General features: G+C 39.6%; 1 protein-coding gene across 1 annotated transcript; it reads right to left on the bottom strand.

The window, feature by feature from the left end:
• Positions 1 to 57: 57 nt before the first annotated feature.
• Positions 58 to 19914, bottom strand: BTG3 (BTG anti-proliferation factor 3). The gene is made up of 5 exons (XM_029215530.1): positions 19772 to 19914; positions 16222 to 16400; positions 11550 to 11687; positions 5850 to 6057; positions 58 to 729 (listed from the first exon to the last, which is right to left on the bottom strand). Exons 2-5 carry the CDS (start codon positions 16392 to 16394, stop codon positions 490 to 492), a joined length of 759 nt encoding a protein of 252 aa, XP_029071363.1. The 5' UTR covers positions 16395 to 16400; positions 19772 to 19914; the 3' UTR covers positions 58 to 489.
• Positions 19915 to 24045: the final 4131 nt, after the last annotated feature.

Below are 24045 nucleotides of genomic sequence, written 5' to 3'. Positions count from 1 at the left end.
GAGATACCCTTTGCCCTTTCTCCCTTTTTATGCACAGAACAGAAGCACACATTGTCATGCCTCAAACTACTTTTTATTTGCAACTACATGATTTCACGCAATTCTTCTAAACAATGACATAAAATAGATTTCCTTGTGTATAAATAACTTACATACTCTCCATAAAGTAAATGCTCAAAGGTGCTAGAACAGATCGTCCACTCCTACAGTGTTCTCATATCCAACAGAGTTGATGCACAATATATAAATACTCAAGTCCAATATTAAAAACTCAGGCACTTGACTAACTTTAATAAAGTTTCTCAAACTATATCAATATATCTAAAGTGCATATATATTTTTTAAGAAAGATTATTCTCAATAACTTCTCTATAAAAATAAGTTTGATGGTTTAGCCCATCTAACTTTACTACTTTGAGTATGAACTTTTAATATGCAGTCAGGCTTATTCTACCTTCTCTCAACATGACACCAACAGAATCAAAGCAGCTAGTGAGGTGCTAGCATGTGAGGATTAATCCAGTGATTCCGGTCACAATGCATTCCAGGAGGAGGTACCCATGTTACTGGAATTGGGCGATATGGTTTATTCTTCCTTCCCTGATTTGGATAACCAAATGGAACAGGAGGAGGGTAGTGACTTTGATGACCATTCCCTCGGTACATTCCTGGTTTTTTTCTGGGTAAAGGGTGCCACATTGGAAGAGGTGGGAATATCACCTCTGAAATCTGTAAAGAAGCGAAAACAGTAAGTTAATAAAAAGAAAAAATTAGTCATGTGTTATATAAAAACTAGGTGACCTTCCAGATTACTCATTAAAGAAAAACAAAATCACCCACCCACAACCCTAAGAGTAGGTCTAAGGCACATTACTACAATCAAGTCTAAATATGTTAAAAACCTCAAATATAATAGGTGATCAATCAACGTTTTTTCACTAAATGAGTGAAAATGAATAAACTCAAACACAGCACTCTAAAGCAACCGGATATTTTCTGGCTATTTCAACCAAAGAAGATGAAAACACAGAATGAACAGAAGCTTGTAAGGACACATCATGTTTTAGACCACTGGTTTCCACAGCTGGCTAAAGAGTCACCTAAGAAGCTTTTAAACACAAAATGTTCATGCCCCCGCCCTGGTCTACTGAACAATATTAACAAAACTTTAGGAAGAAAGGCCAAGTATTTTGATGACACTGCAGGTGATTCTAATGTAGCCAGTTCAGCATTTTGGAAAACGGTCTTAGGTTATCCCATAAGTCAAGTGGGACATCAAGTTCACATCATTCAAAATGTTATCAGCAGTTTCAGACCGCTCTGCTCAGAATGCCACACCCTGTGACTATGAGTCTCAGAGTTCTCTGATTTCTAATTTGCTCTTCCTAGCATAGGCATTTAAAAATTGATATTCTGTGTAACAGCACTGCATTCATGATAGAAAATTCAAAAGGTACAAAATTGTATACAGTGGAAAAACGTCTCTTTTCTTTTTGTGATTACCAGCTACCCTCTCAGAGGCAGCTGACACTAATCAACTGTTTGATCCTCTTTAGAGATATTCTGTGAATATACTTGGTATACATCTATATACACATTTATAAAAACTCACAAAATTCTGTATACTGCTTTTTGCACTTGATAAATACATCTCAGAGACATTCATCTCAGTACATAATGACTTTTTTGGTCATTTTACAGCTAGTAATGCAATGACTATGCCATAACTAAATTAACTGGTGTCTTGTTGATAGTACATTTAGGCTTCTTTCAGTCTTTTAATATCAAAAAAACAATGCACAAAAGCAAACGAAACAATGCAGCAGTGAATAACTTTAGCACAGTTAATTCTTGATTATCTACAATAATGGGGAAATAAAGAATTTAGAGTTCAAACTAATTGACCAATACTACAAACCAGTAGCAAAGTGGAATGTTTTCATTTCTTTGTACATTGGGGTGTTGATAAGCTTTTAAAACTGTCAGAAAGACACAATCCCACAGACAACCACTGATTTTTATCACCAGACTGAGTTTTCCCTGTTTGTGAACTTAATATAAATGGAATCATGTGGCATGTATTCTTTTGTATCTGGCAAAAATTTTTTTTTTGCCACACCGCCTGGCTTGTGGGATCTTAGTTCCCCAATCAGGGATCAAACCCGTGCCCTCCGCAGTGAAAGAGGGGAGTCCTAATCACTGGACCACCAAGAAATCCCCGGCAAAATTCTTTTGCTCAATCAGATGTTTTTTAGGTCCTTCCGTATTGTGTCTATTATTAGTTCTTTCTGTTTTAATGCTATTATCCTACTGTGTGAATGAATACACAATTTCCTCCCATTCACTTGTTAATGGGTATTTGGGTTGTTTTCCTTTTTTTTAATTAAACGATTATGAAAAAAGCTGTTATAAACATTCTAATATGAGGCTTTGTAGATATTTGTTTTTTTTTCATTTCTCTTGTTAAATGCTTAGGAGTGGAACTGTTGGGTTACAGGGCAGATGCATATTTAACTTTGTAAATGCCAGTTTTCCAAAGTGGTTATACCATTTTACACTCCCATCAACAGTTTATGAATCCAGCTGCTTCACATCCTTGCCAACATTTGGTATTGTCAGTCAGACGTTTTAATTTTAGCCATTCTGGAAGTAGTGTTTCACTGCAGTTTCAATTTGAATTTTCCTGATGACAAGTAAGGTTGAGCACCTTTTTCATTTGCTTACTGGCCATTTATATAACTTCTTCTGTACAGTGTTTATTCTCATCTTTTGCCCACTGTTTTTAATTGGATCATGTCTTTTATTATTGATTTATAGGAGTGATTTTTAAAGTATATTCTGGAAACAAGTCCTTTGACAAATATATGTATTAAGAATATTTTGTCCCAGTCTATGCTTTTGCCCATTCGTTTTCTTAATGGTTTCTTTTTATTTATTTATTTATTTATATTTATTATTTGGCTGCACTGGGTCTTCGTTGCTGCGCGTGGGCTTTCTCTAGTTGTAGCGAGCAGGGGCTGCTCTTTGTTGCGGTGCGCGGGCTTCTCATTGAGGTGGGTTCTCTTGTTGCAGAGCACGGGCTCTAGGCACAAGGGCTTCAGTAGCTGTGGCTTGCGGGCTCTAGAGCGCAGTCTCAGTAGTTGTGGCGCATGGACTTAGTGGCTCCGCGGCACGTGAGATCTTCCCAGACCAGGGATCGAACCTGTGTCCCCTGCAATGGCAGGTGGATTCTTAACCACTGTGCCATCAGGGAAGTCCCTCAAATTAGTTTTCTAATGTATGGTATCAGGTAGCAGTTAGGTTCACTTTTTTTTTTTTTTTAACATATAGATTATCCAATTGTTCCAGTACTACTTCTTGTATACTTACCCTACTGAATTGCTTTGGCACTTTTATTTAAAAAAAACAAAAACGAAATTGTACATACATGGGTCTACTTCTGGACTCTCTATCTGTTCTAATAATATATTTATATATCTTTAAATCATTATCACACTATCTTGATAAACATAATGACTTAATATTAGTGTGAGATCTCTGAGTTGATTCTCCTTTCTTTAAATTTTATCTAGAAAAAGTCTTTTGGGATTTTGATTGATAGCAAGTTGAAACTATAGATCAATTCGGGGAGAAATAAGATAATTTTCATTCTTAATTAGTAGAATTATCTCTGGAGGTTCCTTTCAGAAAACACAGACCCCCCTCAGAGAACAAAGCTCGGAATTACTTTGCCCATACTTTGATAACCTCTTTTTTAAGGATCTTGGTAATGCCAGGTTCAAGATGGAAAAATGTATAGGTAAAAAAGAGTAAAGTGGACCATCTGTACCAGCTTTCTACACAATGATTTTAAGAGCTATGCTTCTCAGTCATGAAATGTTTTGTAAGTGAATATAATGTCAAGGAGAAAAGCACATAAAGGACAGTTCAATTTCTATGCCTTTCTGTTATAATTTTATCCTAATAGTCTTTCAACATAGGGGAAAACAAATACAATTTAATTTTAAAAGAAAATCTAAAAATTAAAGGTCAATTTACTTGAAAAAATGAGCAGCAATCACTTCAATTTGGAATTTACATTCTTGCTTTGCTGTGTAACAAATAAAATTCTTGAGGTAAAATTAGCACACACCTGAATGAATTCCAGGCAATTTAACAACTGTAATCTGTAGTACATAATACATCATACAGAGGAAAAATATGTCCAAAATATTTATGGCCATGGTCTTAAAAATGATCCCTGAATTACAAATATTATGTTTACTTATCTATATAGGGAATCTCTTGGGAAGAATATAAAAATAACTGGTAATGAAAACCTCCATGCAAGGGCACAAGACTGGTCATTGTGGGAAGAGGAGGACGTGTCACTATTATACTCTTTTTTTTTTTTTTAAATAAATTTATTTATTTATGGCTCTGTTGGGTCTTTGTTGCTGTGTGTGGGGGCTACTCTTCATTGTGGTGTGCGGGCTTGTCATTGCAGTGGCTTCTCTTGTTGCGGAGCACAGACTCTAGGTGTGCAGGCTTCAGTAGTTGTGGCACATGGGCTCAGTAGTTGTGGCTTGTGGGCTCTAGAGTGCAGGCTCAGTAGTTGTGGCACACGGGCTTAGTTGCTCGGCGGCATGTGGGATCTTCCCAGACCAGGGCTCGACCCAGTGTCCCCAGCATTGGCAGGTGGATTCTTAACCACTGCACTACCAGGGAAGCCCCTATACTCTTTCATACTGTTTCAACTTTTTGTTTTGGTTTGTATTTTTTTTTAAAGCAGGTGCATATGTTGTAATATACACATATACATATACCCCTAAGAATGTGACAATCTTCAGAACTAAGCTTCCTCTCAAGCCCAGGAAGGATAATTCAACAATTAAAAAAAAAAAATAGGGCTTCCCTGGTGGCGCAGTGGTTGAGAGTCTGCCTGCCGATGCAGGGGACGCGGGTTCGTGCCCCGGTCCGGGAAGATCCCACATGCCGCAGAGCAGCTGGGACCGTGAGCCATGGCCGCTGAGCCTGCGCGTCCGGAGCCTGTGCTCTGCAACGGGAGAGGCCACAACAGTGAGAGGCCTGCGTACCGCAAAATAAATAAATAAATAATTAAGAACTCAAAAATTAAGTTATACTGAAAGGATGTTCATTATATATAAATGTATCCTGGATTTAAAGGTTCAGTTTCTCATACTCATGATACTCTGATTTCTTACTCATTAAGGTCTAAATTCTCATTTTAGCCCAAATCAAACCCTACCAGAAACCTGGTATGTTTAATTATGTCTAATTAAGGCCAAATTAATAAAAATAGGTATATTTAAAAATATACTCAAAATCAGAAAAACTACACGTACAGAATAAGGCTCAACTCAAAGGACTTCTTTAAATTTTAGTATTAGTAGCTATATGACTCTTTAAATGTTAAAGCAAAGAAAGATATTGTTTTGGCTTGAGTGAAAAATTAAAGAATAATTTAGTGAGGTTTCTCTTTAATTACAGAAAGGGAAAGAACATGAAAGTTAGGTACAAATTGGAAGTGTTAAAGGCTACAAAAAAATGAGTAGCTATTTTTGAATGCAATAAGGATTTTTAAAACATCAGGAATGTTTTATCCCCATTATTTTTTCTATTGTTTTTACAATGTATTCATCCCACTTATTTAGTAAAGCAGACCTTTGATAAAATGACTCAGGATGCCTATTTCATCTCAGAGGTAGCAGCTTCCCCTTAGCGTGGGAAGGCAACAACTGTGATCCAGAATTTCAACTCAGAAACTTTGGGCAACATAAGCAGGACTACCTAGAATGCCCTTGCAAGCCTTGCTCATGACCTTCAATATGGAGCCACTTCATAGTTACCTGGTACACGGGGCTGGGGGTCGCAGCCACTGAATTGGGTTTCACTTCTACTTCCTTACTTGTTTCTTCATCTGAAGAAGAGGACCCTGAATGATAATCAGAGGTAACCTTATCAAGGGCCCTGGTCACTTTCTTGGAAATCTCATCCTTGTTCTCATCCTCATTTTCAAAGCTGGCAACAATGAATGCGTTGTTTTTCTCTCCATACCTAAGAATAAAAAAACCAAAAAACTTACACACCTTGAAGTCACATCAACAAAGCAAGGAATGTCCACAAAAACAACTGAACAGGTCTGGACATGCCATCAGTTCCAGGCAAAGAAGGAACCCTCCCAGAACTTGATTCTACATCTATAGTATCCTAACCCAGCTCCATGCCAACAGGCAGGCCACAATTTTCTACTCCTGGTCTATTAAAGTACAAATAAAAAGTGACCTCATTCTCTTTTCCAATTTTCTTTTCTACTGCCTCCTGACAAAAATAGTTGTCTACGATATCAGAGAAACTCATTGTTTTGATTACATTTTTGTACGTACCACTGAAACTGGCCATACAGAACTTTCTAACAAATTTTTAACTGACCCTTATAACAGATCCTAGTAATTCAAGTCAAAAATCAACCAGACATTTCCTATGGGATTTACTTTTACCACGATTAAATAAAAAAGAGGCCTCTGTTTCCTATATCCACACTGACAAAAACGAGAACTGAGGCAACTGTTGAAGTACTACTGTTGAGGAAAATAAAAGGATTTTGCTTGAATTATACTGCTGATTTCATAGAGATTCCTATGATAAATGCTTACCCCCATCTTATTTTTTTTAAATTAAGCAAACGTTTTTATCCTTCCAAAACATTTTTAAAGCTTTGATCTAAGAAAAATAATTGTCAGAACATGTAACTTCGGCTGTTGGGTACTAGAAAAAAGGAAAATAAATTCTGCAATGAGGGAAAATAGCACAACACACAGTAAAACTAGGAGTTTTCATTGAGAGGACAGAGGAGAAACCCACAAATCCATTCAAATAGATTGCACAACATAAACAATATGAAACAATTTCTAGGAAGTGTTAGGACAAAGGAAATGAATTGTTAAGCAGTCTTACATAGCATGTAATTAAAGTTAAACAAAGTGATTCTAAGCTTAAAAAATATAAAAACGTCAACAGAAAATAGGGTTAATTGACTATGATGTCAATTTCATTCATGATAATTCTTATCTCAAATTATTTCTGAATCAGGATTGTATCTACAATTAAGTAAAAGGCCTAACTGCAACAAAGCCTTTGAAAGTTTAAATGGCAATCAAGTAGTCTCACAGGTGAGTTCTGTTTCTTTCAACTGTGCTATCTTCCGTTCTCATAGGCTGGATGAGGCCATAAATGCAATCTAAATATGGTACATAATTTCCTTTTCTATTCTTTTTCAGTCTCTCTCATAAAAGGAGTTGCTGCAGGATGGTGGAAAGAGCACTAGACATGTTTCTGGTTCTGTTCTGTCATCAACTAGCTCTGTTACCAGGTGCAAGTTATTTAATCTCTCCCGGCCTTAGTTTCCTATCTGCAGAGTGAGGAAGCTGAAGATAGCTGGATAGTGGTTAGTCTTCAGCTGGTGATTCTTCTTAGAAGATGCCTGAACAGTGGGCTTCACAACACAGAATTCATGAAGTATAATTTCAAGATTACTTGGCCTTGGGTTGTAGCAGTGGAAATCTACCCCTTGGTCCTCTCCAGGTTTAAAGACGCAACAAATTTCAATAAAATCAAAGGTTAATTCATATATTAATACCAGCAGTATTAACAATGGGCTTAGGCCTACCTTCAGTATTGCCCATTAATGGAGTCAAAATTCAAGCAAAACAGAAAGGCAAGAAATTTGAGAAAAATCCCTGCCTCTGTAGAAACAGAAACCTAATCCAAGGGCAGACATCTAATGATTGAAGGATCAGCTTTATTAACTCAGGTTTCTTCGACACTCAAGCTCAGTTAGGTTCTGCATTTTTCCCGTGGTAGTGTTTTGGTATGAGGGCTCTCTTTAGGGTAAGTGAAGCTACTTACTATATTACTGTAACATTAGAATGTGCAGTTAATTCCTCAGAATTCGTAATGGACAACTTTTAAATTTTCCAAATTTCAATGACACACTGCTAATCAGGTCTACTGAGTTAATTTGAAACAAATCAATAGTATCTATTGCTCTTTATCAGGAAAAGAAAGGATTACAGAAATTACAAACAAACACACAAAAAAGTGTAGAATATTGAGTAGATAATAAAGCTGCCAGCTATTTGTAGGCCTTCTCCTTATAGGATCTGTTGTCTATTCAGTATCTTCTAAAATATTTCACTTAGTGAAATATTTCTAACTGTATAACACTTTGCACTCTTCCAATATTTATCCTGATGGAATAACTCTATGAAGAATGTTCTCTTTGAGTGCATTTCAATTTTTTTCATAACCTTAGTCTTTAGTATACCAATGAGTTATTATTTTTAATGACTCATATTTATTCAATTATATAACTGCTATATCAGCTTTAATTTTCAGAATAGTTCCAGTTTTGGTCCAAAAGCACTAATATCTCAGTCTCCTCTATTAATTTATAGCAATTACCTCTACCCAATCACTAACAGGTCTTTCTTTCTGGGATTTCTATCATTACTGAATGAGCACTCATATTCTGAAAATATCAATAATTTCTATTAATTGTGAAAAACCTCACATCATAGCCAATTTGGGGCAAAATTCTGATCATATATAAAATAATTAGAAGGCTACTGAATGCAAAGATTTTCTTATATTAACAAGATTAAAGCACAGTAATTTTTTATTATCTGGCATCATCAAGTAATGAAGTATCCACTTAAGTAGAATGTCCATGTAACTAAAGCTTTTATCTTCAGGTACCAAGATGTAGTTTAAGCATTTCAAATAAATATGTCCAAAATGTTTATATAATTAGCCAACTTCTTAAACATCCCTGGATATGGAAACTTTTCCCTAATGACTTAAGATTGTTGTATTAAGTATGCATTATTTGATGTTGTGATAATACATTTGGGTCAACTCTTTGCTTTTTTGTTCCTGCCTCTATGTCAGACTATTACTTTTTTTTGTAGCTTTATGACAACAGTATCCTGGGGGATTGGTTCCAGGACCATCCCTGCCTCCCTCCAATGCCAAAATCTGTGGATGCCCAAGTACCTTAAATAAAATGGCATGGTACTTGCATACAAACTATGCACACCCCCCCATACACTTTAAATCATGTCTAGGTTTACTTATCATATCTAATACAATGTAAATGTTATATAAATAGTTGCATGGCATGGCAAATTCAAGTTTTGCTTTTTGGAACTTCTTTCCCCCCCTCCCCCCAAATATTTTTGAACTAAAGTTGGTTGAATGCATGGATGTGGAACCCTCAGATACAGAAGGCCAACTGTACTAGGAACAATCCCCTTTCAAATGCCACGTAATTTTTTATGGGCTGAAAAACTACACAACTAACTTAAAAGAACTGTGTGTTAAGTAAGAGTAAATCATGATCAAAGTGTGGGCCTCATAAAAAGTAAACATTTCAATATAGTAACTTTGTGATAGCTATTTCTTGTATACTGAGGTCTTCTGCAGGGATTCATTCAGTGGTCCAAGTCTATAAAACAAAGTCTGATCCTGGCCTACGGTAAGTGCTTAATTAGTCCCAGACTCTAAAAATGTTTGACCTTCTTAGACCAAAAATTGAGGTATCTTGCTCTTCCTTTTTCTGAGAAATAAGTATTGGAGAATCTACTACCTACACCCGGTTTCCCAAAGCAATAAGCTTATATAAGCCACCAGCTTATATCAAGCAGCTCCAGGGTGGTCCAGAAAATTGTTGCAGGATTACCATGTATTTTTCCAACATGTCTTCACCACCACTTTCATTGCTGGAGATCAGGTCAAAGGCTATGACCACCTTTGGAACATTATTAGGGTTGCATCAAAAAGCACCTCTACTATAATCAATGGGTGAACTGTACCTCTAAACCAAAGAGAAAACCCTAAAGGAACAGCTGTAGGAAATTACTCACAGGGGTTCCATGCATCTATTTATCCTGTTCCTCCTGCCTGGAAATGTCCTTCCAACCTTCCAACCTTGTCATCTAGTCAACTGCAACTCATCCTTCCCCACTCAGCTCAAGTATCACCTACTCTACAGTCAGCCCTCCATATCCATGGGTTCTGCATCCATGCATTCAACCAACCACAGACCAAAAACATTTGGGGAGAAACAATCCAGAAAGTTCCTAAAAGCAAAACTTGAATTTTTTTCAATTCAAGCAACTATTTACATAGCATTTGCATTGTACTTACAACTATTTACACAGCATTTACATTGCATTAGGTACTATAAGAAATCTAGAGATGATTTAAAGTATATGGGAGGTTATGCATAGGTTATATGCAAATACTACACTATTTTATATAAGGGACTTGAGCACCCGAGGATATTGCCTCTGTGTGTGTGCATGTGGCCGGGGCGGGGGCATGTTCTGGAACTAATCCCTCACCAATACCAAGGGCTGACTATAGTCTTTCCTGAGGCAGTGACTTTCTCCTTTGTGCCACCAACTACTGCATTTTGTACATAATTCTATTATAGCACAAATCACACTCTGTTGTAATCTGCTTTTTCTTTCTTCTCCCTTATTACACTCTGAACTACCTGAATGTCATTTTCATTTTTTAAAAACCCTACAACTAAGAATGCCTGGTCCAAAATGAGTATTTTTATTTTATTTATTTATTTATCTATTTATCTATGGCTGTGTTGTGTCTTTGTTGCTGCGCGCGGGCTTTCTGTAGTTGCAGGGAGCGGGGGCTACTCTTCGTTGCGGTCCACGGGCTTCTCATTGCAGTGGCTTCTCTTGTTGCAGAGCATGGGCTCTAGGCACGTGGGCTTCAGTAGTTGCAGCACTTGGGCTCAGTAGTTGTGGCTCGCAGGCTCTAGAGCACAGGCTCAGTAGTTGTGGCGCATAGGCTTAGTTGCTCCACAGCGTGTGGGATCTTCCTGGACCAGGGCTCAAACCCGTGTCCCCTGCCTTGGCAGGCCGATTCTTAACCACTGCACCACCAGGGAAGCCCACCATGAGTATTTTTAGAATGAAGTTCAATTAGATTTCATACCTAACACTCACTTTTTACAATTCTGCTCATTAGGAGACAAGAAATAATTTCCATTATGAAAATAAAACCATGAAAATATCACTCAGCCACTTAAAAACCAGAAAGGGGGAGGGAGGCAAGAGTAGAAACAAACAGAAACAGAAATCAACCAAAAGTTAATATCAAGTATTATTTGGGATTAGCGTCTTTCCTAATTTGAAGAGGGGAAAGACAAGGGCACCACCAATGAAAGAAGATATAATTGACCTATAGGGAGTCTAGGTGTCTAAATTCTACAACAGAGTTCTTGGTAAAGCTCTAAAAAAAAAACCCTGCTCTATCAGTTTTTGAGTTTCTTTAGCTGTAAAACAGGAATGTAACCAGTCTTTCACTATCACCTCCAAGAAGAATAGTTTACAAAATTCACAGCTGAGAAAGCCAAACAACCAGCTCCTGGCTATAAAAATACATGTGTAGGCAGTACCTGAGAGAATTTCATAAAATCAGTTCCAGCATGGTAATCAGTTAAGCTGCCAAACTCAAGAACTCACCGACAGCACACCTCACATGGGTCCACCCATAGAGTGAGTTCCTTTGGCAAGCCCAGGTCACTGTACAAAATGCAGCTGTTCTCACAGGCTTTCAGGACATCAGGATCAACTCTCTGAAACTTATTGACACGAATGCATCTACAACAAAGTGGAGTAATGTTAATAGCTTTAAATAAATGTAAATCAGAAACTTTGTTATATCTATTAGTTTTTGCCAACATGAATTTAAAAAAATTAAATGAACCCTGGCAAAGAACCCAGGAATATCTATTCTAAATAGATAATAAATCTGAACTAAAGGCAAAGAGGCAGCAGCATCATCAAGACTACCCAGCCTGGTGGAAAGAAGAGTCTGTGTGAGCACAGGGAAATCACTAGAACTGGCTCTACTTCATTTCACACAGAAACTACTCAATCTCACACGTACATTAAATGAGCAAGGAGTATGAAAGTTGCGAGAAATTACTTAGAGCTTTGAAGTAAATGCTTTAATAGGTCAAATTCCTATATAACAAAATCTCCAACTCACAAAAGACCTCGACCAATGGTTCAAATAATATTTGGAAATTCTTGTGACAAGTTTTGATCTGTTGTTACCTTGCTTAAGAAGGGTATCCTATGCCTTACCTATAATTGTTCTCTAAATACCGAATCAGTCAAGGACACAGAACCATTCATACCATGTACTTAAGATTAAAATATAATCCAGGGACTTCCTTGGTAGTTCAGTGGTTAAGAATCTGTCTTCCAATGCAGGGGATGCGGGTTTGGTCCCTGGTCGGGGAACTAAGACCTCACACTGCAACTAATGAGCCGGTGCACTCTGGAGCCCGCATGCCGTGATGAGAGAGAAGCCTGCGCACCGCAACAGAAGATCCTGCATGCCACAATGAAGATCCTGCATGCCACAACTAAGACCCGATGCAGCCAAATAAATTAATTAGAAAAAAAATCCAAAAGTGTTATTGGCTTATTTCACTTAACCTCTGTTACTCGAGTTTTCTTTTTTTAAGTTATCGAAAGAGAGAAAAAAATTCTAAACCACTAAAGACTGTTCCTTTTTTTTTTTTTTGGTCGCACCACATGGCTTGCAGGGATCTTAGTTCCCCAACCAGGAATCTAACCCATGCCCACAGCAGTGAAAGCACAGAGTCCTAACCACTGGACTGCCAGGGAATTCCCATCTGTTCCAATTTTTCTAACCTAAGAAATACCATAAATACCATTCACAGCTACCTATCAGAATGCTCAAAGATGGTTCTCAGTATGAATGCAAAAATACCTGTTAAAATAAGTATTCTGCTTACATAGAGAAACGTTAGCTACAATGAAAGTATTTACTGCCTACAACTAAGAAATCAAGCAAGAGAACCCAGGTTTTAGTATGAGTCCTGAGTACTAGTATTATTAGGTGAATTTAGGTTAAGTCATTTTACTTCTCCAAAAATATAAGTTAATTGACAAATACTGATTACATCACTAAATACAATACTGTAACATCAACAGAATAAGGTACTATTTAAATTTTTTTTAAGTTTAATTATTAGTTAATTTCAACTTTCATTTAAAACAGTGAAAAAAGTTCTCATTAGGTAACAGCTAATATGTATTTCTAAATAATAATAATAATAACTCTTTTTGAAGGTTTACCATGCAATGGAGAGTCTTCTGAATGCTCTGCATGTACAGGCATACCTCAGACATTGCAGGTTTGGTTCCAGACCACAGCAATAAAGCGAGTATCTCAATAGAGCTAGTCACACAAATTTTTGGTTTCCCAGTATATATAAAAGTTGTATTACAGTACACTGTAGTCTATTAAGTGTGCAATAGCATTATGTCTAAAAAACAATGTACATAGCTTAATTAAAAACTACTTTATTGCTAAAAAATGGTAACCATCTGAGCCTTCAGCAAGTCTTTGTAACAGTAACACCAAAGATCACTGATCACAGATCACCAAAACAAATATAATAATGAAAATGTTTGAAATACTGTAAGAATTACCAAAATGTGACACAGAGACACAAAGTGAGCAACTGCTGTTGGAAAACTGGCACTGACAGCCTTGCTCAATGCAGCTGCACAAACCTTCAGTTTATAAAAAACGCAATGTCTGTGATGCGCAATAAAGCAAAGCACAATAAAATAAGGTATGCCTATGTTAACTTTTTAAATTTTCACAATGATCCTGTGAGTTAGATACTATTTTCCCCACTGTAAAAAAAGAAAGGAGGCAGAGAGAGTTTGAGTAACTTGCCCAAAATTACACAGCTAGAAAGTAATGAATCCAGAGCTCAGATCCAGACGAGATGCCAAAGTTCACTTTATTAAACAACCCTATTATGCCTGTACTTATCGTAACATCACCGTTAACAATTTAGCAAATTCAGAGTAAAAAAAAAAATATTTTAAGCCATGTAAGATACTCTTTATTCCTTTCTATAAGATGGTCCTATGTTATAGATTCTAATGTTGTGTAGGTTGATTCAAAAGTCCCACGTGCACCAGGATCAAAAGCAATTAAGCGTAAGGTAGATCTTAGATGTATGTGTTTGTTTTTTTTATCTACAATGCGGGAGATGTAGGCTCTAAGCTTAAAAAAATATATGTAAATATAGATGCTTAAATAGAGACTCGCTTCAACAAAATTTGCATACCTTACATATTTTTATGCTATTTTTTTCACTCTAGATACTGCGACGATTTACCCATTAACCACTCTTCAAAAACAAGATTTTAAAAGCTGCATAAAAATAGTCCATTGTTTACTTAATGTTGACAGTGTAGCGCTTTCCAATTTTTTTGCAATTATAAAGTGTAAGAAATATCCATATTCATACATATTTGTCTGCATTTCTGATTATGCTTCTAGAATAGATTTTAGGAGATTTACTTTTCAAAGACTGTGAATATTTTTATAGATCTTGATAATGTTACCAAATTGCTCTTATTTGTATAAGAGAAACATACCTCCCTGCAGAGAAACATACTAATTTATAAAAACTTTAGAAGAAAAAGAACTTTACGGATTGAAGAGTCTACTAACCCTGGTTAATCCTATAGTCTATTCATTTTTATAAAAGAAACGACCCACAATTAACTCTAATAGTTTTCTACTTCAAAGACGGCTTCAAAATGACTCAATAATGATACTTCTGATTATATGCCAATTTAATCCTGTGGATAATTTTTTCCTCAAGTTTTTAGAATTAATGGAAATAAAATTGTACACTGTCTGACCTTTAAGCATTTACTTGATAGTGTCTCCTTTTTCAGTAATAGTACGGTGGCTTGGCACTTCCAAAAGCCTTAGTCCAATGTCAATTACATCAGTGTAAAAAGCTTGAACAGCTCTAATTCACAAAAGCTGTTCACTCTATCAGAAATGAAGATGTGCAGAAAAAAATTAAGAGAATCAAGTGAGAGGATAAAAAACAGTAACTTGAGTGCTTTATATAGAACATCCACATTTCTACTTTCACTCACCACATTTTCCAATATACTAGGAAACCTCTTTGGATAGAAATGAAGAGGAAAATATATCAATTACTTTGATTCTTTTCTTTTCAACAGATCATATGCTCACCTGGCTTTTAGCAAATGAGAACTAAACAAATCATATTTTCACCTCCCTTGCACACTCCGTGAACAGTCTTACACTTTCAAGAGCTCAGCGACTGAAAGGAAGTTCTTTTTACTGTGAAGGGCTGATTTGTGGAGGAATCTTTGGGGACAGCAATATGCATAAATAAAAGAATTTCTGTATTCATGATAGTCACAACTGTTCCACTTTTATTTTTTTGGTCACATCCACAAATGGGGCATGGTTTGAACAGCTGAGTTTAGCAGAATATTCTCAACTCAGGTTCCCAAGTAGTCACATAAATACTAAAGAGTGAGCATGCCAGGACATGTTTTACAGGAGGCTGCTCTTCTTTAAACTGTAAATGTAACATAAACCACAGTACAAAAGATAGCTGGGAGTGAGAATTGCCTTCACTCTCAGAGACAAGGCTGTGGGAGGACTGTGGTATACAGAAAGCTCATAAGAATTTAGGGTCAGTGAGACCTGAATTCAAATCCCAGAGCTAATATTTACCAGTTGTGAATCATAGGTAAGTTACCTTCATCTATAAAATGGTTACAATGGCTTCTACCACAACGAATTATGCACAGTACAAATGAAATTATTCCTGCGTCAAGAACATGTTAGGTGTCTAATAATCTTAGTTCTCATTTGCCAAAAAACTTCTAACACGTAACATGTAATTTACTTTTAAATACAAGGAACTCATTTCCCTCAACCCTTACCATGCCCCCTTTTAAGTGATAGTTTTAGGGGTTCTCTACAATTGGGAAAGCCCTCAACTACCTGTGATACTTAAAGAAAAACACTCAGGAACCACACTATGACCACAAGACTAACTCCCATGAGCCTATACTATTGGCCCCCCAAGTCCAGGCAGTGGGACTCGAACAACGAATACTTGTATTTTAAAGTGAATAAGGAAAAAATACAACTGACACACTCCTGAGTTGGGTATTTTGCAGATAAACTGTGAAAGGCATGGACTGGACACACCCATCATTCCTCTGGCCTGGCACTCATCTGAGGAGCTGATCAGCCTCTTCATTTAGTCCAATCTAACTGTCCAAGCTATTCCTTTACCTGTAGGCCTGTCCTTTTGATGGTTTTTCCGGATACCAGTGATTTTTATATTTTTCTTGAAGTATTAGAGTCAATTTCTCAGCAAACCTCTCGACTGCTTCTTTTTTCAACTTATCATGTTTTCGAACTAGCCTTGTGAAAAAGAAGACTACGGCAGCAATTTCGTTCTTCATCTTTCCCTGCAAAGATAAAATAGTTTTTCTCAAAAAACCAAAACATCAAAACTTGAAGATAAAGCTCTGCAAAATATCCCTCCTTTACAGCAGCACCCCTTCCTCCTTCTAATTTTATCTTGTTTCACTGGTTCATATCTGGAGTAGGGAACAGTCACTAATTTATGCCATAAAGACCTTATTATAAAATACTGTTCAAGAGTCTTATCACCTAGCTTTGTAAAGGAGTTCAGTAAAGAGCACACCAAATTGCTCCTGTTAGCTAAAATAAAATCAGAGATATCACTCAAAGAGAAGCATTACAATGATACCATTATATAGTTTTTACTTAAATGTGTCAATATTTAGCTACAATAATTCAAGTTTAAAGTTCTATGAAATAACTTGTATTTTAAAACATAAAAAAGTCCACTTTAAAATCCAGTATTGTAGAGCCACTACTTTGGCAGTTCCTAAAAAGGTCAGATATATAGCTACCATATGACCCAGCAATTCTACTCCTAGCTCTATACCCAAGAGAAATGAAACCATATGTTCACATAAAAACTTGTACACAAATGTCCATAGAAACATTATTCATAATAACTAAAAAGTAGAAATAAACTAAATGTTGATCAACTGATAAATGGACAAATAAAGTGTAGTATATTATTCGGCAACAAAAAGAAATGACATGCTGATATGTGCTACAACATGTATGAAACTTGAATACATTATGCGAAGGGAAAGAAGCCAAAAGACCAAATACTGTATGACACCAATTATATGAAATGTCCAGAATAAGCAAATCTATATAAACAGAAAGTAGATTAGTGGCCTAGGGGTAGGAGGATGGGGGGGAAGGAGTGATGTCAGTGAGTATAAGATTTCCTTTTGAGGTGATGAAAATGTCCTAAAATTGACTGTGCTGATGGTTGTACAACTCTGTGAATGTACTAAAACCGAAGACCTGTACATTTTAAATGTGTGAATCGTATAGTATGTGAATTATATTTCAATAAAGCTGTTATACACAAAGAAAAAAAATCCATTATCGAGCTTCTGTAAGCACTCTTTCAAGAACAGAGATATATTTACCTAAAAAATATGACCAAAAAAACCCCAGCTCTATCAAAACATATTTGAGAGAGTGGAAATTCAGGGTCATTCACAGAAAATCTAAAAGAAATAATCAGAGATTCAGCTGCATATTGGAACTGCCTCAAGAAGGACTCTTTTTAAATGACAGATCTGATTTATCACTGATTAATGCATAAAGGCAAAAACCTTGTACTGGGATTGTTTCGATGTATATTCTGTCTTTGCTTGATGAGCTCATTTATTTGGCTGCTGTAAGTAACTTGGAGTTATTCAGATGCTGCGTTTATTAAGCAACATCACCTTTTCAGAGCCAATTATTAAAGACATACAGCCCCTGTTATGTTTAGTGCAAAAACTGACCAACCCAGCCTATAGTTTGTGTTCTTTCACATTTAAAAAATACAGCTGATTCTGTTAGCTTCCTTTTTCTTTTCTCAAAGTTGCTCTTAAAGTCCGTCTTCATAAGATTCCTTTCCTCCTTGTGCAAATTCAAACAAGGGACCTCAGTGTGAAATAAATTCTATATGTTATTTGAGAGGTGTGCTGGCAGCCATGGCCACCCTGATGCTAGATGGGAAGACACCCAGACCTTCCTCCTGGAAACCCTAGAATGCCAAGTCTACCTTCTATGGCCAGCTGCACACAACCCCAGCCCTCCACAACTGCTGTGCAGCCTCCTCCTGAAAAAAAGTCAGCCATTTCCACTTATAAAGCTATATTTATACTCCACCACGTTATGATGGAAAAGAAAACCCACTGCAATTTAATACATGGTTTGGGATGAAACTTGCTGATGGAACTCCATTAGCCTCCACCCCACCAAAGAAAACTAGAAAGGTACTCAATCCCTAACTAGCTCATTCTCCTTATTCATTAAATTGGCCAACTATGTTCCACATATCTGAGTTTTGTTTTCCTTTTATTTTTTCTTCCCTGTTTCATATCGAAAAATAAAAGGAAGAAAGGAAGGAAAAGAAACACTTAGTGGTGGCTTTGGGTTGTAACACAAGATGAGTCATATGGAATTACTTTTTTTTTTTTTTTTTCAGTTTGAGGGAATGATGCCTGGAAGAGCTGAGAATTTAACCCACCTCCACCGGTCAGTATTCTAGGAGTACCAAAAGGGCAGCCCTAGAGGGGAGAGTTATGAGGTCAGGGAGAGAGAAACCAGAAGCCAGCAGGGCCAAGAAGCCCTTAGGCGCCCCGAGTAAGTCGCCGCAATTCCTCCACCCACACTCGGAGCGAAAAGCTCCCATTTTAAACATCGCACGGTGACGTCATCCTCGGACGTAGTCACCGAGGCGGCTGCCCCTCAAGTTCTACTTTGTTCCACAGGGTCCTCTGCTCACGGCGGCGGGGAGAGAACCCAAAGGAAAACCCAGTCCTGCCTTCCAGGAGTTCATAACTTTGTACTTTTCCCTCTCTTGTAACGAAGAGCTTCATCGCGGCCGTTTCTAGAAACAAGTATTTCTCCCGACAGACGTTCCCAAGGTTGAGGAAGGGGGGGTAGCGGGGGGAGGTCCCGGCCGCGGGGGGTGACGAGCCCTCGACCAGGCTCCGCGTTGACACAAAGCGGGCTCTGGACCCCGAGCGACAGGATTCCCACGGGGCCGGGAGTTGAGCTTTGTAAGCCATCCAAGCCTGCTGCTCGGCACTCGCGCTTGGGTTTGAAGAGCGCCGGGTGAGTAGGCACCAAACGTCCCCACCCACTCTTGGAAGAACGGCCTGCACGCGCGTCCAACTTCTGCAATCGCGGGTTTTCCTGAGTTAAGGGGGCAGCGCCCCGAGCCCCCTTCCCTTCCTCCCGCGAACAGCCTCGCAGGGTCCGCAGCCCCCGGGAAGGCTCCAGCCTCCGGCAGCTCCGGGTTCAAGGACCGGGCTCCCCTCAGGCGCGACTCCCCCCCGCCCACCCAGACAGCGAGCCGGATCCCCGGCTCCAGAAAACCCACAGACGCGGAGGGGGAGGGGGCGTGGGCAGGCGCAGGGCTGTCGCCCACCGCGAGCAGAAGGTAACGCGCGGTGAAAACGTGGCAGGAGCCTCGAGGCGGCGTCTCCTCCGTCGCGATGCCGCTGAGGGTCCCGCGGAAACGCTCGCGGGCCGCCCCCCTCCGTCCCCAGCCCTTCCTTCGCGCCGGGCCAGAGCCGATGCAAGCAGGTTCGACCCCGCACTCCTCCTGGTTCCCCCGCGCGCTGCCCGCCCGCGAGCCTTCGACGTGGCCGCAAAGGCGCCCGGACCACCCTCCTCCCGAAGCCCTCAGCCCCGCCATGTCCGCCTCCTCCCGGCCCGGTCTCCTCACCGCCGCCGCCTCTGCTCTGGGGCCACAGATTCCCTCCTGGCCGGGAACCGAGGGCGCCGCCTCAGCGGGCCGGCGCTCGGCGGCAGTGAGCGCGGCGAGCCTAGTCTGGCGCGTGCGGCTCCCGCGTCGTCGGGCGGCCGAGCGCGCGCTGAGAGGGCGGGCTGGTGGGCGCGCGCGCGCGCGCGCGAGCAAGCGAACCCTGCTCTGAAGCGGCGCGCGGGGGGCTCGCGGCCCGGAAGAGAGGAGGGGCGATGACCCGGGAAAGGGATGGCGCCGCGCGGGACCGGCTCGCGCTCCTGGGGGGGAGGAGCCAGAGGCAGGGCTTCGTCGACGTCCCGCCCCCAAGGCTCCGGCCTCGCTGTGCGAGCCTCGAAGCGCTTTCAGTCTTGCGACGCGCCAGCGGAGCTTCGGCTCAGACGGCGAGGGCCGCAGCACCACGGGCTTCTCTACTCGGGAAGGAACGGCGCTGAGAGCCGAGCGGACCCTCGCCAGCCCGCCCTACCTGCTGCAGCGTCTTCGGGGGTCGCGTGGGCCACTTCCCCTCTGCTGCCTGGGCCTCTGCTTCCCCGTCTCGTTTCTCCTTGTCGCCCTGCGCCCTGACACCCTCCGGCCGGGAGGGCGAATACTAGACCCTGCTCTGTAGAGGTCCAGTTCTCTAGACCTGGGGCTTCGGGGGCGGGTTGGGGGGCGTGGGGGTCTACACAGATCAGACGGAAGGCGGACTTTGCCTTTGTGGACTGATGCTCTTCCTTGCTGTGTTAGTTACGGGCACGTCAGCTGTGCAGCCGCCTTGTGATCTTTCAGTTTGTTTCGAAGTCCTAGTTGGACCCCTCCGTGGCCGGGCTGGTGGCTCCCTCAGAGCAGGGACTGCCCCCTGTTGACCCTTGTGTCCCAGCTTGGCACTGAGTACAGTGTCTTGCACAAAGGAGGGGCTGCAGGGATGTTGGCTGAATGAAACCTTCAGAGTCCAAGCTTTCCATTTCCCAGCCACTTCTAGTCAAGGGCTTCCAGATACAAAGCTTAATCTTTGAACAAATACAAATGTGGAAAAGGTAACGTTAACTTTATGAAAAAAAAGAGGAACATCTTTCCAACCTTTTGTATTGAACTGGCGCCATGGTATTAGTTTTGTGAAAGCACTTTAATACATTAAACAGGCCAGAAAAAGACAAGATATTTCTACTTTTTTTTAATTAAAAGAGAGCCAGCTTTCACTGTTTCTAGCCAAAACATATTGTAAATTACTCAAGAAATGATTGTTCAAGTTATACGTTGACCAGATATTTCACTGCCTGCTATGCCTGGGAGCATGTTTTCAGCTCAGTTCTATGAATATTTAAAATTTGTGTCACTGATGGTGAGTATAGCCTATTCGCAATTCAAAACGTTAATGCTTTTAGCAGTAAAAAATATGCAATTCCCAAACCAGTACAATAAACTTTATTTGTATTAAAAAAAAGAAAAAGTATACTGTTCTACCCAGAGCTGCTCACTGGCCAATTTAAGGAGGATACTTATATTCACACCCTAGTCTATTCTAGGAGATATGAAGGTGTTTTCATTCTAATCTCATAACACTCTGATTGAGGTTATTTTACTGATGAAGGCTTTTCTCTCTACAATTTCATAAAGTAGCTAGGCAGGGCTTCCCTGGTGGCACAGTGGTTGATGCAGGGGATGCGGGTTCGTGCCCCGGTCCGAGAAGATCCCACATGCTGCGGAGCGGCTGGGCCCGTGAGCCATGGCCACTGAGCCTGCGCCTCCGGAGCCTGTGCTCCGCAACGGGAGAGGCCACAACAGTGAGAGGCCCGCGTACCGCAAAAAAACAAACAAAAATAGCTAGGCAGTGACAAACACTACTCAGAATTTGTCCAGAAATTTCTAAAGCTCAAGATTAGTATTTTGTGTGATGTTTATAAATCTGTGACCCGCATGGCCCAGTCTTACTTAGAGCACTACTCTACTCAAAACACACAGGCAAGTACCTGAAACCTAATTTCAAAATACAAAAAATTCTTATAGCCTAGACACTGCGAAGCAGATAAATAACAAACAATGGATCTTAAACACTTCTCTTTTCTCTCTCATCCACTGTTCTCACACAAGGTAGCAGCTTGTGTGCCTGTCTTTCAAAACGCCCTACTCTTCTCCAGTCCTGGCTGCGTGCTTTGGATCTTTCCCCCCAGCTCTCTTTCCTCCTAATTCAGAACCACACAAGCCCAAAAGAATTGGTCTCAAGTCAGGACCCTCCTCTTTAGGAGGCTGGAAAAGGGGAGCAGAGCTGATACAAACAGTTACCCATTAGTATGGATTTTTCCTTTCACAGTTTCTTTCTTTTCTCAGTTAACTCTAAATGTTCACTAAGATCGTGTGTTAATAGGTGTAGTTTGCTTTTAGCACAGGCTGTTTCTTTGGAAAATGAGCCACCTAAATAGGGCAGGGCCTCTATAATCCCATACATCCTGTGGTTGTATCACAAAGTCACAGAGACCACGACTCAACAATCACCAAAATCTATGAATAGCTTCCAAAATCAGGACTTATTTTTTCAGTAAATAAGTGTAACTCTCTCAAATCTGTTATTCCTTTTGAGCTCAGAGAAGTTCAGCATTGAAAACAGAACAGTGTCAGGCAACACCTTCTCAATCCACATGTGTCAAGTTTGAATCTGAATACAAAACCACCCACTTTTATAGTGGACAGAGAGAGTTCTGTTATATAACATCAGGGGAAAGTGTGCAGCCTTTGGGGGCCTTTGGAGGTCTACCAAGTGGGATTTAAGACTTTTTAATTCTAAAAACACTTCAATATATTTCTTCAAAAATTTCCAGGACCTAACCACCTGGATAAATTAAAACAAACTATAATACTTTCTTTGCTTTGACTTCTTCAATATCCACAAACTGGCAGTGGTTTAAAAAAACATGAGCATAAAGGAAATTTGTAATCTTCATTATTTTCTCCATTACATCATGCAATAAAACTGACTTCCAAGAGTCACAGCATAAACTCTCCTGATGAATGAAGCAATGGAAACTGAGCAAACCAACCTCTTATATTGAGTTGCATTAACTCTTAAAACCCTCCTCCCTGCCCCCCCCCAACTATAGCCCATCTTTTTTGGAAGAAAATGTTTTGATTAAAGCTCTCAGTTTCTTTATTGGAAATTGGTTAGGATTTGTCAATTCATATGAACTGGCTTAGGCAAATGTATAGGTTATAGTGCTTAGGTAGGCTGTACACTCTGGACTCAAATAGAACTTCGTACTGGAAACTTCTGGTGTAAGATTTCCATGCTTGCCAGAAGAGGTGCCATCGTTGTTGGGTTCCTTTGACAATACTCTCTTGTTCTTCATACCAACAGAGAAACAGACTTCCATTAATTAGTATATAAACTCCTACCCTTATTCAGTATAACAAAAGTAAGACTATAGATATATTCATTTAGCAAAACATTCAGAAATATTGTAAAAGAACTGCTTAGAAACACAACTGTGTTAGAGTTCTCTGGATACATATATGGATACAGAGATTTATTTTAAGGAATTGGCTCATTCAATTGTGGAAGCTGGCAAGTCTGAAATTTGTAGGGCAGGGGGCAGGCTGGAAACTTACACAAGAGTTAAAGTTGTAGTCTTGAGTCCAGAATCCATAGGGGTGATTTTTATGTTAAGGTGTTGAGGAAGGAATGGTATCCCTCCTACTCTGGAAAACCTCATTTTTTGCTCTGAAGGCCTTCAACTTGTTGAAGCCCACCTACATTATTGAGGGTAATCTCCTCCTTTAAAGTTCATTGATTGTAAATGTTAATCACGTCTACAAAATACCAATCACATCATCATCTAGACTAGTGTTTGACCAAACAACTGGGCACCATAGTCTAACCAAGTTGACACATAAGATTAACCATCACAATGACCTTCATTCAATAGTATTTCCTCAAAGGCATGTGATAAGTAGGTTTAAAAAGATAGATCCCTTAGTGAACACTGTAAAGCATGCTTTCAATAAGAAAACAACTCCCTTTGTTTTTATTTTTCTTTGCTCTTTTCAGTCAGTTGTGTGGTGGTGGGGATGGTTGGGGACGGGATGAGGGAGGGAAGATTGGATGTTGGTCTTCAGGTGGCTTCTTCTGCTTAATATTAAATATTTGTGCTAGAGTATTGGGGACAGTGTGTCCATTAGGGAGGATCAAAAGATGAACAAATAAGTTGCTCACAATCTAGTGGGAGTTAGAGACGTGAACAATCTACCTTACATATTACAAGTTGTAT

This window comes from Monodon monoceros, unplaced genomic scaffold, assembly GCF_005190385.1.
Source record: "Monodon monoceros isolate NGI ecotype Baffin Bay Population unplaced genomic scaffold, NGI_Narwhal_1 Super_Scaffold_11, whole genome shotgun sequence".
In the NCBI taxonomy this organism is placed as follows: Eukaryota; Metazoa; Chordata; class Mammalia; order Artiodactyla; family Monodontidae; genus Monodon; species Monodon monoceros.
This window is presented reverse-complemented; position numbering and strand designations above follow the sequence as displayed.

Coding starts and splice junctions, on each gene's coding strand:
- BTG3 (XM_029215530.1), bottom strand. CDS start 16,394: ATGAAGAACGAAATTGCTGCCGTAGTCTTCTTTTTCACAAGGCTAGTT. Junction 11,688..16,221: donor TCAAAAGGACAGGCCTACAG/GTAAAGGAATAG, acceptor ACTTTGTTGTAG/ATGCATTCGTGTCAATAAGT. Junction 730..5,849: donor CCCCCAGCCCCGTGTACCAG/GTAACTATGAAG, acceptor GCTTCTTTACAG/ATTTCAGAGGTGATATTCCC.